The 19,632-nt window shown below is 36.2% G+C and overlaps 1 protein-coding gene across 5 annotated transcripts in view; it reads right to left on the minus strand.

The window, feature by feature from the left end:
• Positions 1-19,632, minus strand: part of RIC1 (RIC1 homolog, RAB6A GEF complex partner 1) — a 175,228-nt gene that overhangs the window by 87,845 nt on the left and 67,751 nt on the right. For all 5 annotated transcript variants that reach the window (XR_008509651.2, XR_002916223.3, XM_024251964.3 and 2 more), the window contains exon 4: positions 4,730-4,837. Coding sequence is in view for 3 of the 5 variants with exons in the window: in XM_024251964.3 (XP_024107732.2) it covers positions 4,730-4,837 (108 nt within the window). In the remaining 2 variants the exon portion in view is untranslated. The remainder of the gene's footprint in view (positions 1-4,729; positions 4,838-19,632) is intronic.

Genomic DNA, 19,632 nt, shown 5'->3' on the forward strand with positions numbered 1-19,632 from the left:
AAATCTATGTGTATCATTTGGTGGGTAGAGTATAAAAAGTTTATGTTTTAGATGTACTACTATATGCTATGAAAATATGTAATTCAAAATCTAAGCTGTTGGAAATCTGAATTACTTTTGAGCCTTAAAGAAATGTAATTATGGGGCCTGAGTCACACAATAGGCAGCTATAATCTAGGCAGCTGTAATCTTTCTTTCTCTGATTATAGATTAGCTTTCTTCCTTACTGTGTTGTTTTATAAATGCTGTAAATGACTAAAGGGCTCCAGGGAAGACCCCTTCCCTCTTCACTGTTGATCTTCATGGTAGATTAACTTTCCTCTCTTATCTTTCTTACACAAAGACTTCATGGCTATCACATTGTCTTAAAATGGAATGTTAAATACACTCTTTTTAAATTGGAAATGAAAACTAGCTGTAAAGAAAAGCCATAAAGAAAACAAACTGTAACTAAATTGTAACTCATAAACCAGCCTTGTATAGAAAACATTATAATCCTACTAAACTTTATTTTCCACCTATATAAGCAAGAACTGAACTTTTTTTTTTTTTTTTTTTTTTTTTGAGACGGACTCTTGCTCTGTTGCCCAAGCTGGGAGTGCAGTGGCACCATCTCAGCTCACTGCAACCTCCACCTCCCAGGTTCAAGTGATTCTCCTGCCTCAGCCTCCCGAGTAGCTGGGATTACAGGCGCACGCCACCATGCCCAGCTAATTTTTGTATTTTTAGTAGAGACAAGGTTTCGCTGTGTTGGCCAGGCTCGTCTTGAACTCCTGACCTCAGGTGATCGACCCACCTTGGCCTCCAAAGTGCTGGGATTACAGGCGTGAGCCACTGCGCCTGGCCGAACTTTTTTTTTTTTTTTTTTTTTGAGACAGTCTCTTACTCTGCTGCCCAGGCTGGAGTGCAGTGGCGCGATCTCAGCTCACTGAAACCTCTGCCTCCTGGGATTCTCCTGCCTCAGCCTCCTGAGTAGCTGGGATGACAGGCACACGCCACCGCGCCCAGCTAATTTTTCTATTTGTGGTAGAGACAAGGTTTCACCATGTTGGCCAGGCTGGTTTTGAACTCCTGACCTCAGGTGATCCACCCGCCTCAGCCTCCCAGTGTGCTGGGATTAAAGGTGTGAGCCACTGTGCCTGGCTTGCAAGAACTGAACTTTTAACTTTGGAACACTGACCCCATTTTCTGAAGTCTGTTCTCCCTGATTGGTCAGCTTTCTGCTTGCATTAACTCTGGATTCTGATCCTTTTGATTACTTCAAGTTGACAATGTCAAGAGAGGCAATTTAGCAGAGTAGTCACTGGTTTACCAGTGATTTTCCTTGGAAGGAGTCAGCATCGTTTATTCCAAACTACATTCTCCCTCTCCCCTAACCCTATCTCCCTAGAAAATCACTGTATACAACAGAGTTATCCTCCAGTAATCTGACTACCTGCTAGACAAAACTCAACAATCGTCTGACAAAATTAAGAGTTCATAATCTCTACAACATGATAATCAGTGATGCTGCAACAAACAAATGACTGGCCAGATGTGTGAATAAACAGGAAAATGTAACCTAGAGTCAAGAGAAAAATCCATCAATATAAATAGACTTATAGATAATCTTGATATTGGAATTAGCAGATAATGACTTTTTAAAAACTGTGATAAACATAATAAATCATCAATAGGAAGAGATAGATATATCCTTCTCATTTAATTGAAAGTAGACAAACTTGTTAAAATAAAGGCTGAGCCAGGCATGGTGGCTTTTGCTTGTAATCCCAGCTACTAGGAGGCTCAGGTGGGAGGAACGCTTGAGCCCAGGAGCTCGAGACCAACTGAGCAGCACAGTGAGACTACCATCTCTAAAAAAATTTAGAAATAAAAAAGCTGGTGTCAGTTGTGAAAATACTAATAATTCCATAAATGTTGGTAAATAGACCTTACCCCAAGTCACCTAAGTGCTACAACTGACGCCCCTCCCTCAGAAAAATCTGGCCAATTGAAGGATTCATTATTGGCGTAGTAGAGCGATGTCAGAACCCTGTTCGATAACTAATAACCCATGCCTTTTCATGCTGTATTGGTTCTTAAATTTTTGTTTTTTTTGAGACACAGTCTCTGTTGCCCAGGCTGGAGTGCAGTGGTGCAATCTCAGCTCACTGCAACCTCTGCCTCCCGGGTTCAAGCAATTCTTGTGCCTCAGCCTCCTGAGTAGCTGGGAATACAGGCATGTGCCACCACACCCAGCTAATTTTTATATTTTTAGTAGAGACAGGGTTTCACTATGTTGGCTAGGCTGGTCTCAAACTCCTGACATCATGATCTGCCCTTCTGCCCGCCTTGGCCTCCCAAAGTGCTGGGATTATAGGCATGAGCCACCGTGCCCAGCCTGGTTCTGAAATATTTTTAATATCACAACTGTTAATGAGTACATTTAAAAATTTATGTAAATACACTGTAAGTTATATCCTTAGAGAACCTCTTCAATCATTGACTTCATTAATTTTATGAGAGCTATGTGGTATCCCAGGTGTGCATGTGTGTTAAATGTATGTTTAAATTTAGGATCTTGGCTGGGTGTGGTGGCTCAACACCTATAATCCCAGCACTCTGAGAGGCCAAGGAGGGGAGATCGCTTGAGCTTAGGAGCTTGAGACCAGCCTCAACAACATGGTGAAACCTTGTCTCTACAATAAAGTACGAAAAATCAGCGTGGTGTAGTGACGTGTGCCTGTAGTCCCAGCTACTTGATAGGCTGAGGTGAGATCACTGGAGCCCAGGAGGATGAGGCTGCAGTGAGCTGTGATCATGCCGCTGCAATTAGCTGTGATTGTGCCACTGCACTTCAGCCTGGGTGACAAGGTGAGACCCTGTCGGAGGAGTGGGGAGAGAGGCAGGGAAGGGGATGGGAGGGGAGGGGAAGGGAGGGGAGGGGAAACTCTTATTAAAATTATGTTTTTACCTTCTAAACATTCTCTATCCTCAATTAATAACAAAAGGTAGATGCTTAACATTAATCATATTTTTTCTTCAATCAAAAATATAAGATGAGATAGTACTCTTACCCCTATAAGCAACAGAATAACCAATATCCTAGCCTTATCTGACTTCTATTTGTGGTGACAGGAGGAAAAATAATTAGTTATGAAAATCTAAGTTTCATGTCTTCTCACTCAATTCAAAATCTATAGGAAATTTCAAATTTCCAGCAGTTATATGTTTCAGGTGCTGATAACTTTGTTCTGAAATGCAATTATTTCACTGGAGTTTTGAGAGAAACCTTACAGATTCCCAACCACCTAAATTCATAGATTAAAACCTAGCACCTGACAGGTTAAACTTGGACAAGATGGCAGAAATTTTTTTTTTTTTCTTTTTGGCTCTTTTTCTTTTCTATTTCCATGCACCATACAAGGTTTCCCACAGGTAGAGGTAGAAAGCCAAGCCTGTACAGTTCCACCTTTTTTGGTGCCTACAGAAACTCAGAATTCCTTATGTATCAAGTTACTTTCTTGAAAACGATTCCCATGCTGAAATAAATAAAATGTGAAGTGATGAATAACCTTGTGACCAAGGCGATGAGTAACTTTGAACTCAATCTTTTGTAACACTGATTACATTTAAGCAAATAATAATTGTGGGTTCTTTTCTATGAGAATAAGATATGAAGGGGATGGACCAAACAAGGCAAGACAATACCCAGCCACTTGCATAGTTTTATTTAATGTTTCAGTATCATTCTGTACAGTACTTTAACAAGAGAAATGGTGAAATAAACCGTTTCTTAGAACTGTGAGTCAGAGGGATTTTTTAAAAATTAGCATTACATTCATATAATTCAATACATTTACATAGTTCAATATTAAAAAAGAGTACACAATAAAAAGCTTTTCCCCCAAACCTGTCCCATAGCTACTCAGTTCTCATCCCCAGTTTCTTATGTATTCTTCCAGAAAAATACATGTTCTCTCTTTTAAACAAGATGGAGATACCTCATCTCCCTTTTAAAAACAAACATTAGCCACAAAAGCATTTTGCTTTTTTCATCCAACAACATATTTGGAAAGTTTTTTTTCTGTAAAGAATGTCCTCAATGTTTTTACAGCTGCGTATCGTTTAAATAAATTTTCTTACCTCTACACAATGGAAAAGATATGCAGCTAAACTAAGTGACAACTAAAACATCAATAGTGGAACAACAATTAAAGAAATAAAGCCAAATTGTAGGTAAGATTCCTGATTTTTTCTACCAATGGGTGTAAAATAGATTTTTGGTATTCTGGTATTTCTGGCCACTTTGTCATAAAACCTTTATTCATACTTGGATGAAAAAGTGTAACTTTCTTCCAAGTGTATATAAACTTCCCAGAAGCTCAAGGCAACTTTGGAAACAAAGGCACTTCCTCTTTTCCTCAACTTGTGTGCTTTCATCAGTATTGTTTTGGGAAATATGGACTGTTGTCACTCAATCAAACAATTCTAGACCTTATAAAATATAAATTTCAAAATAAGATTATAGTTGGTATATTCAATTTATGAGCTTTATTATAATAACTTAAGCATAATGTGCCATCTCTAAAACTTCCAATGTCTTATAAGGGTTAATCAAGCATTTCCAGAACTAAGAAGTTATCTTGAATTAAAAGAAATTAAACTAACTTTCCTGTTGGTCATGGGATTTATGAACTACATTGTCTACTGTCATCACACAATGTCAAATTTAACCTAAGTACTGTACCTCATGATGGGTGCTTGTAAATCCAGTATTTTCCTCATCTCTAAATTTAATGCTGGAGCACACTGTTCTTCCTTAAAATGGGGTGTCCCCTTCATTTGTGGACTTCCTCTAAAAGAAACAGCATAGAGTTAAAGAAAGATACTGAATTTGCCTCCATTCTGTAGCTAATACACATACAATCAAATAAAGTAAATGAAATCAAACTTACAAATCAGGTATTCATCCTTCAGATTCTCAAATGAAAAACAGACTTAAATTCTATTATAGCAGACATTATCTACTTATCAATTGGAAATAAATGTTTGACCAATGTAATTTGTGTTAGGAGGGTGGGAAGGAGAAGAGCAGAGAATCTGAGAAAAAAACCCACTTGAAATAAAAGTGAACTAACTCTAAAGAGAACCAACAGGCATTTTGTTTAAAATTAGTGAGGGCCCTTTCTAAGGTGGGCAACTATGGAAAAAAAAGTATGATTCTATATAGTACCTGTCCCAGTGATCCAAATTGTGTAGCTTCATCTTTACTTACTCCACACCTTATCCTTGATTCCTATTCTTTGGGTATGTATCAGAATTAAGGTGAAATTCAAGGGTGCAATTAGGAGATGTTTCACAAGTTACTTAGTAATAAATAGCTAAATACCTAAAATTTTAAATCCCTGGCATTAAATAGCTGCAGTAGAGTGCTGGGTTAATGCCAACTTAACTGAACTGTCACACACGACCCTTCAAAGGACTACAGGCTGTTTTGTATTCTTTATCTTCACATGGCATAGTAGACCAGTATCTTCTTCAGTGATTGTGTTGGAATTTAACAGTTATCTGTCTCTCACCGTCAGCTATCACTTGTGGCAACAATCAGCCTGCTGATGTCATCCCTCCCTTTCCAGTCAAGCACAGTCCTATAAATTAATTTGTCAATACTATTAAAATATGAACAAAGAGGCAAACAAGTCCAATAGCTTTCAAAGTTCCTGGCTTTGTGAAATATATTTTGATTCTCATTTTTTTAGTTTTCTTTCTTATTTTTGCTTATTTTTTAGTTACAGACTATTTTTCTTATAAAGTTTTGTGGTGATTTATTACCATTCTATCCTACTACTATGAACTGGAGTACTTAATTCCTTCTAAGTCTAAATGACTAAACTAGCTAATGTTTAACCACAGAGGTTCGTGTTCAACTAACATGTCTGACTGATGTGACAGCCTGTAAAAAGGACATGAAAGTAATTAGTTTATAGGAGTCACATTTAAACTGCTGAACACACAGTCTGTGATGATTTACTGAGATGTCTTCCATGTATTAATATATCTGGTTTTAAAGTTAAATATTATTTTCCAAAGTAATATATATACAGAAGTTAAAATTCAAATAGGGCTAGAAAGTTTAAGACAGAAAACAACACAGAGGTAGACTTCTTTTAGTGGAAACTTAAAAAGACATATGTCTTCTTTTGAGAAGTGTCTGTTCATATCCTTTGCCCACTTTTTGATGGGGTTGTTTTTTTCTTGTAAATTTGTTTGAGTCCTTTGTAGATGCTGGATATTAGCCCTTTGTCAGATGAGTAGATTGCAAAAATTTTCTCCCATTCTGTAGGTTGCCTGTTCACTCTGATGGTAGTTTCTTTTGCTGTGCAGAAGCTCTTTAACAGACACACGAAAAAATGCTCATCATCACTGGCCATCAGAGAAATGCAAATAAAACCACAATGAGATACCATCTCACACCAGTTAGAATGGCAATCATTAAAACGTCAGGAAACAACAGGTGCTGGAGAGGATGTGAAGAAATAGGAACACTTTTACATTGTTGGTGGGACTGCAAACTAGTTCAACCATTGTGGAAGACAGTGTGGCGATTCCTTAGGGATCTAGAACTAGCAATACCATTTGACCCAGCAATCCCATTACTAGGTATATACCCAAAGGAATATAAATCATGCTGCTATAAAGATACATGCACACATATGTTTACTGCAGCACTACTCACAATAGCAAAGACTTGGAACCAACCCAAATGTTCAACAATGATAGACTGGATTAAGAAAATGTGGCACACATACACCATGGAATATTATGCAGCCATAAAAAAGGATGAGTTCATGTCCTTTGTAGGGACATAGATGAAGCTGGAAACCATCATTCTCAGCAAACTATTGCAAGGACAAAAAACCAAACACCGCATGTTCTCATTCATAGGTGGGAATTGAACAATGAGAACACTTGGACACAGGAAAGGGAACATCACACATCGGGTCCTGTTGTGGCGTGGGGGGAGGGGGGAGGGATAGCATTAGGAGATATACCTAATGTAAATGACGAGTTAATGGGTGCAGAACACCAACATGGCACATGTATACATATGTAACAAACCTGCACATTGTGCACATGTACCCTAGAACTTAAAGTATAATAAAAAATATATATATATAAAATAAAAATAAAAAGGAAAACAAACAAAAAAGACGTATGTCCTGATTTGAACAGACCAACTCCTAAAATAACAACTCTGAGTTAAAATGGGAAAACTGAACACAGACTAAGTATTTGATGACATTAATAAACTATTAATTCTGTTGGGTGTAATAATATTGTGGTTTGGTTTCCTTAAAATGTCTACCTGTTACAGACAAAACAGAAGCATTTAGGGTTGAATGATATAGTATATGGAAGTTGCTTTAATATTTAAAAAGTATGCATGCATGGGGAGAGGGGGATGTTGACAACTTTTCAATCTGGGAGATAAGTACATTGGGTACATGTCCTTTTAGATTCTCAAGTGTGGCTGTGGAGTTCAATGACATTCCTATTCACAGACTAGCTCTTTTTCCTCTGAAGTACCTAGGATCATCTTTTTATATATCTGATGGGTTCTGAAATTTCAGAATAATTAATTTTTCTACAAGTATGTGAATGTTTATCATTGCATTGAGCACTTGCTAGACCTGTTCAATCTACTGATATATATAGTTTAAACTCTAGGAAATTTACATGTTTTGTTTCCTTAATATAATAATAAGCTTCTCCATTCCCTGTTCTTTCTACAACTCCTAGTCAGTTAGATATTAAACCTCATATTAAACTCTAATTTTCTCTTTTCTCTCTTATTCTTGTCTTTTATTCTATACCCAGGGAAAGTTCCTCAACTGTTTCTTTCAATGCTTTTACTGAATATATTTCTACTATTGTGCTTTTAATTCTGAGAATTTTCTCATCCACTCCCCTTGTTTTCTTAAACCATCCTACCTCGTTTGATTAGCCAAAATCTGTCTAAGGTTGTTAATTATTTCCTCGAGGTGTTTTCATTCCTTCAAGTATCTGTTTACTTTAAGTTCCTCTTTTCTGGTATGTGTTTCTAAGTTACACTGGAAACTTTCCTAAGATGGCTAACAACGTTTAGTCCTTTGTTCTTATTTTAGAGGTTAACAATAAAAAGGTGACTATGTGTCTGCAGGCTGTCAACTGGTGGACTTCAGCAGGGTAGTGGCCAGCCAGCTTTTTTGTTGGGGTCTTCAAATACTAGTACCTGTTGAGCAGTTTTTCTTCAGTGGTTCCATTTCTCCAGGAAGGATCCCTCAAACCTGCCTGGGATATCAAAGTGTGAAAGACACAAGTCTGGAGCCAAGCAGGGTAAGGACGCACTATGACAACTTTAGCGTCTCACTCTTCTGTTAAATATAATACGTATTGTTAAACCAGACCGTATATTTCCTGTGAGGTGGGAACATAGGAATCCTTATTCAGAGTTTTCAAGCAATCTCTATGTTGATGGCCCCTGCCTCACTCCTATATTCTGTAGTACTAGTCAGTCCTTCTAATCTCTGAGCCTTTCTGAGTTTGCAGGTAAAACAAGGTGCTTTTTATCAGTATCCTGTAGGTTCTTAAGCGCTCAAGTTTGATGGCCTTCCTTAGTTATTTACTCTTTCCCTTCGGATTTTTAGCTCAAGGGTTGGAGATACCTCTAGTTTCCATTAAAGATGGGAATTTTATTTCAGCTTTTATTCTGTTGGCGATTATCAAGAGAAAGAATGGAAACCACATTACCTATCTTAAAACTGGAAACCATGTTTTTCTTTATATGAATATTCTCATTTATTACAACTAAAGTATTACAAGAACTTTAAAGCAAATTTAAGTAAATTCTAATTTCTTCATGACTTCCATTATAAAATTAGAGATACATTTTGCAGGAAAGTTTCCATCCTGTCTTCCAAACATACTAAAATAGAGCAAACTTAAAAAAATTACAGTAACAAAAAAATTCTGACTTTCTCATAAAAAATATTATTACTTAGAATTCAACTATAATTTGATAAGGTACAGCATCAGATGATTGGAAGAGAGTCATAGAAGATGAGGCTAGAAGAATAAGTTGAAGCCAGATTATGAGAGCACTGAATGCCAGGAGAATAGGAATAGAGCATTTACTATGTATGAAACAGTGTACAAAACGTTCTATACACATCATCTCAACCGATCATTTGTAATCTTTTGAGACAGGAATTATCTCCACTTTTTCAAAGAGAAAACTGAAACTTATAAATATTGAGAACTTTGCTCTTGGTCACAAAGCTAAGAAAGTAAGGGAGCTGATAATCAAACTCTAATATTTAAGGCTCTAAGCAACTGAAAATTAAAGAGACTAACACAGTAACCTCTGCCTGCACGTAGAAATAATGGAATGAATGCTAAAGAATGGATTGGGGATGGAGTAGGGAAGGGAACACACACTGTAAATGTTAATGTTTTTCATATCTGGACAGACAGCAGAACTGCAGTTTCCTGCCTTCTTAAAATTAGGTGTGGCCACATGATTTACTTTGGCCTATAAAATATGAGGGGAAGTGATTTGTGTCACTTCTGAATAGAAGATTTAAGAGCCAACACTTGGTACATGTTCTGTTTTTAATCCTCTACTGTGGTGATTTAACCTATGCTGACTAATATAGTGTACAAAATCAAGTAACTGACAATTGTTAGATTTTTGTCCTGTAAAACTCAACATATTAACAGTTTGTGACTATTCAACGAGTGATTTCATTAACTACGCAATCCAAGAAATAGGAAAAAAGAATGAAAAAAAAATACACCCAGTTTAAAGACTTATGGGAACAACATCATAAATACCAATGCCTGTCTGTATGATGGAAGTCCAAAGGCAAGGAGAGAGAAAAGAGAATATATGAAGAAATCATGGTTACAAACTTTCCAAATCTCAGAAAGCCAAGAGTCTTTCTTCCAAGAAACTCCAAGTAGGATAAATTTTAAAAGATGCACACAGAGACACATTATGTTCAAACTGTCAAAAAACGAAGAGAATCTTGAAAGCAGCAAGAGATGTATGTGACTCTTCACATACAAGAGATCCCAAGTAAGACTGACAGCCAACTTTTCATAGGAAATCATGGAGGCCAGAAAACAGTGGGATGACATATTTCAAGTGCTGAAATATCTAGAAAAATTATCCTTCAAAAACAAAAAAGAAATTAATGAATTTCCAGATAAACAAAAAGTTGAGGGAATTTGTCACAAGTAGACCTGAACTACAAGAAATGCTAAAGGAAGTTCTTCAGCCTGAAAAAACAAGAGGCAATAACTCAAAGCCATGTAAGAAAATAAAGAACACTGATAAAAGTAATTACATAGGTAAATATAAAAGCCAGCAGTATTTTTGGTTCAGAAATCTGCCTTTTTTTCCCTATATGACTCAAAAGACAAGTGCATAAAACAGTAATTATACATCTATGTTAACAGTTACACAATGTATAAAGATGTAATTTGTGATAACAACAACATAAAAAGGGAGAGAGGGAGATGTACAGGAACATAGTTTTGAGATATTATTGAAGCTAAGTTGGTATGACTTCAAACTAGGCTGTTGTACATGCAAGATGTTAATTTAATCCCCAAGGTAACCATTAATAACTAAAACATGTACAAAAAAGGAAATGAGAAAGGAGTCAAAATGGTACAATGCAAAAAAATCAAACCAACAACAACAATAAAAATAACAACAACAACAACAAAAAGGCAGCAGTGGAGGAACCCAGGACAAAAAAGATACAGACATAATAGAAAACAAATAGCAAAATGGCAGAAATCCTTCTTTATCAGTAAGTACTTTAATGTAAATGGATTAAATGCATTCATTAAAAGGCAAGCATTGTCAGAATGGATTCAAATAAACCAAATGAGTCCATTTATAAGCTGTCTACAAGAGAATTACTTTAGATCCAAGGAAACAAGTTGAAGGTGGAAGGGAGGAAAAATATATTCCATGCAAATAGTAGGGTGGCTGTGGTAAAATCAGAAACAAACAAACAAACAAAAAACCAAAAGACTTTAAGAACTATCACAAGAAACAAAGAAGGATTTTTATAATGATCAGTCAATCTAGCAAGAAGATACCACACCTATAAATAGATTCAAATATAGCATCAGAGCCACAAAATATTAATATATGAAGAAAGAACACAAAACTGAAGGGAAAAATAGATATGTAATAATGTTAGAGACTTTAATACCCCACTTTCAATAATGGATAGAACTGGACAGAAAATAAGGAAATAGAGAATTTAAATAACACTATATAAACCACTTAGACCTAAGACACATACTGAATATGCCACCCAACAGCAGAATACATATTATTCTCAAATGCACAACGAACATTCTCCAAGACAGAATGGATATTAAACCATAAAAAAGTCTCAATACATTTTAAAAGACTGAAAGCACATAAAGTATCTTCTCTAACCAAATGGAATATAACTAAAAATCAGTAAAAGAAAAACTAGAAAATTCAAATATGTGGAAATCCAAAATACACTCTAAAACAATCAATGACTCAAAGAAGAACCAAAAGGGAAATCAGGAAATACTCTGAAACTAATGAAAGCAAAAATGCAACATTATGGGATACAGTGAATGAAGTCCTCAGAGGGAAATTTATAGCTAAAATGCCTACATTTAAAAAAAAGATTTCAAATCAATAACCTAACTTTATACCTTATGGAACTAGTAAAAGAGCTGGCAGAAGGATGGATGTGATAAAAATTAGAGTGGCTATACATGAAATCGAGAATAGAAAAACAGAGAAAAATCAATTAAAGCAAGAGTTGGTTGTTTGAAAACATCAATACAATTGAAAAACCTAAGGAAAAAGAAGACTCTATAAGTCTGAAATGAAAGTGGAAATATTATTACTGACCATACAAAAAAATAGTATGAGTTATAAGAGAATATTGTAAACAACTGAATGCTAACAAGTTAGTTAACCTATGTTAAATGGACGAATTCCTAGAAACACACAAATTTCCCAACTGACTCAAGAGGAAATAAAACATATGAATAGACCTATAATAAGTAACGAAATTGAGTCAGTAATCAAAAACCTCCCAATAAAGAAGAGCCCAAAACCAGATGGCTTAATTAGTGGCCTACACAATATTTAAATAAGAATGAACATTCATCCTTCTCAAGATGTTATTTAAAAAAAAAATAGGTAAGAGGAGGGAACACTTTCTAATTCACTCCTTTTTTTTTGAGACAGAGTCTTGCTCTGTCGCCAGGCTGGAGTGCAGTGGTGCGATCTCAGCTCACCGCAACCTCCGACTCCCTGGTTCAAGCAATTCTCCTGCCTTAGCCTCTCCAGTACCTGGGATTACAGGCATGTGCCACCATGCCCAGCTAATTTTTGTATTTTTAGATGCAGTTTCACCACGTTGGTCAGGATGGTCTAGATCTCCTGACCTCGTGATCTGCCCACCTTGGCCTCCCAAAATGCTGGGATTACAGGCGTAAGCCACCATCCCCGGACTTCTAATTGATTCTATGAGGCCAGCATTACCCTGATACCAAACTCAGACAAAGACACTGCAAGAAAAGGAAACCATGGCTCAATATACCTTATGAATATAGATGTAAAAAAAATCCTGAACAAAATATTAGCAAACTGGATCCAGTAGCATACTAAAAGGATTATCCACCACTACCAAGTGGGCTTTAGCCTAAGAATACAATGGTGGTTCAACACATGAAAATCAATGTAATACAATGTAATCGTATTAACAGAATGAAGGGGAAAAATCCCAGAATGATTTCAATTCATGCAGAAAAAGCATCTGAAAAAATAGTAATAATCTTTTAAGATAAAAACACTCAACAAACTAGGAAAGGAAGGGAACTTCTTCAAAATGATAAAGGACATATATGATAAAGCGCACAGCTAACATCTTACTCAACAGTAAATGACTGTTTACTGACTGAAAGTTTTCCCGCTACGATCAGGCATGAGACAAGAATGCTGCTCTCACTACTTCCGTTCAGCATAATACTGGACATTCTAGACAGCAATCAAGTAAGAAAAAGAAAAGTCATCCAACAGAAACGGAAAAAATGGGACTCTCTTTATTCAAAGATGTCATAATAGTATAGTATATATAGAAAATTCTAAAGAATCCACAGAAGAGTTATTAGAGCTAATAAATTCATCAAAGCTGTAGTACATGATCAACACAGAAATCGTATATATTTCTCTACGCTAGCAATAAAAATTTCAGAAAACAACTCCATTTACAATAGCATCAAAAAGAATAAAATACTTGGGAATAAACTGACCCAAGGATAAGTAAGAGTTGTATGCGTAAATAAATTAAGGGAGAACTAAGAAATTGGAAAGGTATATTATGTTCATGAATGGAATATTTAATATTGCTATGATAATACTTCCCAAACAGCTATAGATTAAATGCAATTTCTACCAAAATCCCAATGTTCTTTTTTTAAAAAACAAAACAGAAATGGGAAAGCTGATCCTCAAATTCATACAGAAAGGCAAGGAACCCTGAAGAGCCAAAATAATCTTGAAAAGAAGAACAAAGTTGGAGAATTCACATTTCCTGATCACAAAACTTACTGCAAAGCTACAGTAACCAACACAGTGTGGTAATGATACAAGGGCAGACATATAGATCAATGGAATGGAATTAAGAGCCTAATAATAAACCTGTACACCTATGGTCAATTGATTATTGGCAAGGGTGCCAAGTGCACTCAACAGGGGAAACAACATTCTCTGTACTAAGACAACTGAATAGCCATTTACGAAAGAATTAAGTTGGATCCTTATCTCACATCATAAGTAAAAAATAATTCAAAATGAATCAAAACTCTAAATATAAGAGCTAAAACTATTCTTAAAAAAATAGAATATAGGGGTAAATTGTCATGGCCTTGCATTTGGCAATTGTTTTCTAGATATAAGAAAACTATAAGGAACAATATATATATATAAATTGGACTTCATCAAAATTAAACTTTTTTGTGCAAAATATACTACCAAGAAAGTGAAAAGCCCAGACAATGAGAAAAAAATATGAAAATCATGTATCTTAAAAGGATGTGTAGTATCCAGAATATATAAATAATTCTTATAACTCAAAGATAAACAAACCAATTAAAAAGAAGGGAGAGGCGGGGCATGGTGGCTCATGCTTGTAATTCCAGCACTTTGGGGGGCCAAGACAGGAGGATTGCTTGAGCCCAGGAGTTTGAGACTAGCTTGAGCAACGTAGTGAGATCCCATCTTCACAAAAAATAAAAAAATTAGCCAGGTGTGATGGTGCATGCCTGTAGTCCCAGCTACTCTGGAGACTGAGGTGAGAGGATTGCTTGAGCCCAGGAAATCAAGGATGCAGTGAGCTATGATTGTGCCATTGCCTGGAAGACAAAGCAAGAACCTTTCTTTTTAAAAAAAAAAAAAAAAAAAAAAAAAGGATAGTGGGAAGAAGACTTGAATAGATATTTATCTAGAGAAGATACACAAATGGCCAAAGAGCAAATGAAAGCATGTTCAATGTCATTAATCATTAGGGAAATACAAATCAAAACCATAATGAGATACTATTTCCCATTCATTGAGATGACCCTAATATAAAAAAAACAGAAAATAACAAATGTAGACGAGGATATGGAGAAACCAGAACCCTCATATATGGCTTGTGGGAAAACAGTCTGGGAGTTTCTCAAAAAGTTAAACATAGAATTACCATGTAACCTAGCAATTCTACTTCCAGGTATATACCCAAAAACAATTGAAAACAGGTGTTCAAATACAAATTGTACATGAACAACTGCTATGAACACTCCTAGTCATAGCAGGACTGTCCACAATAGCCAAAAAGTGAAAACAACCTCAATGTCCATCACCTGATTCATGGATAAACATCCTGTGGTAAATCCATATAACAAAATATTATTCAGCCATAAAAGAAACGAAGTACTGATACATGCTAAAACATGAATTAACCTTGAAAACATTACATTAAGAAGACACAAAAGGTACATAGTGTGTGATTCCATTTGTACAAAGTATCCAGAAATTAAATAAGACACAAAAGGTACATGCTGTATTATTATATTTATACAGTGTATCCAGAATAGGCAAATCCAGAGAGACACAGACAAGAAACAAATGTATGGTTCTAGGGGCTGAGAGCAGTAGAGAACAGGGAATGACTGCTTAATGAATCCATGGTTTCTGCTTGGAGTGATGTAAAAGTTCTGGAACTAGGTAATTGTGATAGTTGTACAAAACATTGTAAATATACTTAATGCTATGTGAAGACATGCAGTCAAAGGAGGTTATTTTGGAGCTTTAAGATTTAATGACTGCCCTACTGTGTTTCGGATCTGCACAGGGCTTATAGCCCCTTTCTTTTGGCTGATTCTTCCCTTTTGGAACGGGAGTATTAACGAATGTCTATATTCCCATTGTATCTTGGAAGTTATTAACTTGATTTTGATTTTACAGGCTCATAGGCAGAAGAGACTAGTTTTGTCTCAGATGAGACTTCGGACTTTTGAGTTAATGCTGGAATGGGTTCAGACTTTGGGGGACTCTTGTGAAGGCATGATTGTATTTCAAATGTGAGAAAGACGTGAGATTTGGGAGGGGACAAGGGTGGAATTATATGGTTTGGGTCTCTGTCCCTACGCAAATCTTATGTCAAATTGTAATCCCCAACGTTGGAGGTGGGGCCTGGTGGGAGGTGACTGGATCATGAGGGCAATTTCCCCTTTGGTGCTGTTCTTGTGATAGTAAGTTATCGTGAGATCCGGTTGTTTAAAAGTGTGTAGCTCAGTTGCATGCAGTGGCTCACGCCTGTAATCCTAGCACTTTGGGAGGCCGAGGCGGGCAGACTGCCTGAGCTCAGGAGTTCGAGACCAGCCTGGGCAACATGGTGAAAGCCTGTCTCCACCAAAATACACACACAAAAAAAATTAGCCGGGCGTGGCGGCGTGTGCCTGTAGTCCCAGCTACTCGGGAGGCTGAGGCAGGAGAATTGCTTGAACCCGGAAGGTGGAGGTTGCAGTGAGCCGAGATGGTGCCACTGCACTCCAGCCTGGCAACAGAGTGAGACTCTGTCTCAAACAAACAAAAACAAAACAAAACAAAAGTGTGTAAGTCTGTAGCACCTCTCCCCGGCTTCCTGCTTTGGCTGTGTAAGAAGTGCCTGCTTCCTCTTCTCCTTCTGTCATGACTGTAAGTTTCCCGAGGCCTCCCCAGCCATTCTTCCTGTATAGCCTGCGGAACTGTGAACCAATTAAACCTCTTTTCTTTATAAATTACCCAGTCTTAGGTGTTTATTTATAGCAGTGTGAGAATAGACTAATATACCTCATGACTCAGCTCAGATGCTACTCTCTTTACAAAGATTTCCTCAATAATACACTGAAAGTATGCTCCCTTTCTAAAATGCCTCCCAAAGCTATTTATCTGTAGCTCCTTTAGAGTACACATCACTTTTACAGTGTATTTGATATTATCTGAATTTAGCTTTTGTCCCCTTAATAAACTATGAGCTTCAGACTGGGAAAAAAATCAACTCTAATTCACACTATTGCCTTGTATATAGCCCAAAACCAACAAATGTCTTGAATGAGTAAAAGATGAGTGTCCCCTTGGAGGCCTTATTTCCTGAGTCTTAGCTATTCCAGGCAATTGATGATGTTTAATACGTGGATCCCTGCATAAGTAGAATGTATGCACGTATGTTTTTTGACATTTTGAGTGTATTAAATGTTAACAGTTACTTTGCTTTTGATTCCAGTCATGTGCTTGAGAAACTAACCAGCTTCAATATTTTACTTATGTTGGTTTTCTCACTAAAAGCATAGATTGTTTGCAAAAACAGATAATAGATTTGACATGCACTACCTACCATATTCATACCCATGTTATGGTATGACTTATACAGAGCAAAAGTTAAACTATACAAGGTAAGGAAGATGGATACAAAACAAAAACCTGAATTTTCAAGAGAAAATGTAACTGAACTTTTTTTTTTTTTTAATGGAGTCTTGCTCTGTCACCCAGGCTGGAGTGCAGTGGCGCAATCTCGGCACACTGCAATGTCCACCTCCCAGTTCAAGCAATTTGCTTCAGCCGCCTGAGTAGCCGGGATTACCACACCAGCTAATTTTTGTATTTTTAGTAGAGACGGGGTTCTGCCATGTTGGCCAGGCTGGTCTTGAACTCCTGACCTCAAGTGATCCACCCGCCTTGGGCCTCCCAAAGTGCTGAGATTACTGGCGTGAGCCATCTCACCCAGCCCAAACATTTATTTCTAAGCTACACTTTGCATTTAAATCAATATACTCCAAAGAATTAAATATAGATGCCCATAAAAAAGATAAATATCTCCATCAGGAGTGCTATGTACACATCCACTCATGAAAAGAAAAAAAAAATTTAGAACTTTTCTATAGGTCTCAAACAGAAGAGCCAACTATACCATAGTTTTACCACAGATGGGGGATAACAAGTTATTGTTTACTTGCACTAATGAAATAGAACCCAGTCAATTTAAGTCACAGTGGTAGTTTTAATAAATTTTGAGAAGAAACATGAAGGGAAATTAAACACCAGACTTTGACCGTATGATTCTGAGAAGAATCTGAACTAAAAGCTAGGTAAGCTAACTGGGGAAAAGAATGTGAAGAGTAGGGAAGCAGTAGGAAATTATACTTATTTGAAAAAAAATATTTATAACTTGCAGTTGTCTTTGTGAAACTACATGGATAAGAAAAAATTTATTTTCTAACTTTTATTAAGATTATTATTTGTGACTCCTCTAGTTCAAAGTTATAGGAAGTTTTAAGTGATCTGTTCCAACGATTTTTCCACAAGCTTTGTTTTTAGTGTGCAATTGTGCAGAATGAAGGTGTTTACACAATGCATATATCATGCTTTGGCAAAAATACCTGCTCATGAAATGGTACAAAGCTTGTTAGACAATTCAAGTATTTTAAGAAGAAACAAAATATATAATTTATTATATATTTATAAGGCGTATTTATAAATATACATTAATATACATAGGAGAATTTAATTTGTAAGATTCCCCTCTAAAAGTGTTGAAATTTGCTAGATTTACAAATAGATTTTTAAGATTTGTAGATGGAACTTAAAAGTTTGAGCCACAGTTATTATTTTGAAGCTTTAATAAATTGAATATTTTTAATCCAAAGTAAACTCTAAATAAATATTCAGATTTTTTACTTTGAAAACACAAAGTCACATATGAACAAAAAGAAATGAAACAGCTGAATACATTATGGGATAGGCAAAAGGGATTAATCCCATTATAATCCCCTCAATAATGTTCTAAATTTCTATCTATTTGAGATTAACTGGGGCTAACAAAAACAAACTAACAAAATTTATAGAACTAGCTAAGAACTGTCAGTCATTCCTAGCTCAGTATTGGTTAGTTTAATCAGGTGGTCTCCCTACAAGCCACGGCAGAATTTGTGAAGGAAAGAACAGAAATGTCAATGAAGGAAACTTGGTGGGGTGGGGTGGGGACAGCCCATGGGAACTATGACCCTGAGAGACAAGAAACCAGTAAAAGGAAAAAAAAAAAAAAAAAAAGTAGGAATTTTTTTCTTAATGCAGTTTCGGATCAATCGTGTGACAGTTTTCTTAATGCATTCTAAGTTGTTGTGGTTCTTAAAGCCAAGAGGTTTACACATCACTGGCTATATAAAACTAATTGTGTTAGACAATTTGTCTTATTTACAGATAGACAACTTTCAGATATGCTTTAAAGTTTAATCTTGGTAAACCACCACTAATTTTAATACTGTATATGAAATCCAATAATATAATTTAGTTTCAGAATCAGAGTGAACAGACATCAGAAAGTGTTGTAAATCTCAGATTATTGCAAAAATCTAAGATGTGAAAAATCCAACAATTACATTTTATTTACAAAAATTGATTTACATAGGATTTGTTAAAATCCAATTTATGAAACAGAACAAATCTAGAGAAACTAGGTTGCCCTTACCACTTGTGTGGAATTTGTCTCTCTAGAAAGTTTTATAAAATGTTGCTTTTATATTTTATTTATATATGCAATATACAAACAGTTTTTTGAAAAAAAAAAAAGACATTGAAATAAATGTAAGCTATACATACATTTAAGAAAGATGAATAAAAACATTTACGCACTAATTCCAGTTCAGAATTGCAGGTGGCCAGGGCCCATCCCAGCAGCTCGGGGCCAAAGCTGAAGCCCACCTTGGACCAGATGTCATTCCATTGGAGGGCGCACTCACACACATACCCCACACTCACTCAGACTGGGGCCATGCAGACGCTGATTCACCTAAAGTGTTCATCTCTGGGATGCGGGAGGAAACTACAGTACTACACAGACATAGGGAGAGTATGAAAATTCCATATTGACAGTGGCCCTGGCCAAGGATCAATTTTTTTCCCTCATCGACGTTATGACATTATTCAAGGATATGATGTAAGGAGTTTCTCACTATATTAAAGAAGCTATCTTTGTAAATACTTGGAATTTTCAAATATTGTATAAATGAATACTCTGC

The sequence above is a fragment of the Pongo abelii genome, chromosome 13 (assembly GCF_028885655.2).
Source record: "Pongo abelii isolate AG06213 chromosome 13, NHGRI_mPonAbe1-v2.0_pri, whole genome shotgun sequence".
NCBI lineage: Eukaryota > Metazoa > Chordata > Mammalia > Primates > Hominidae > Pongo > Pongo abelii.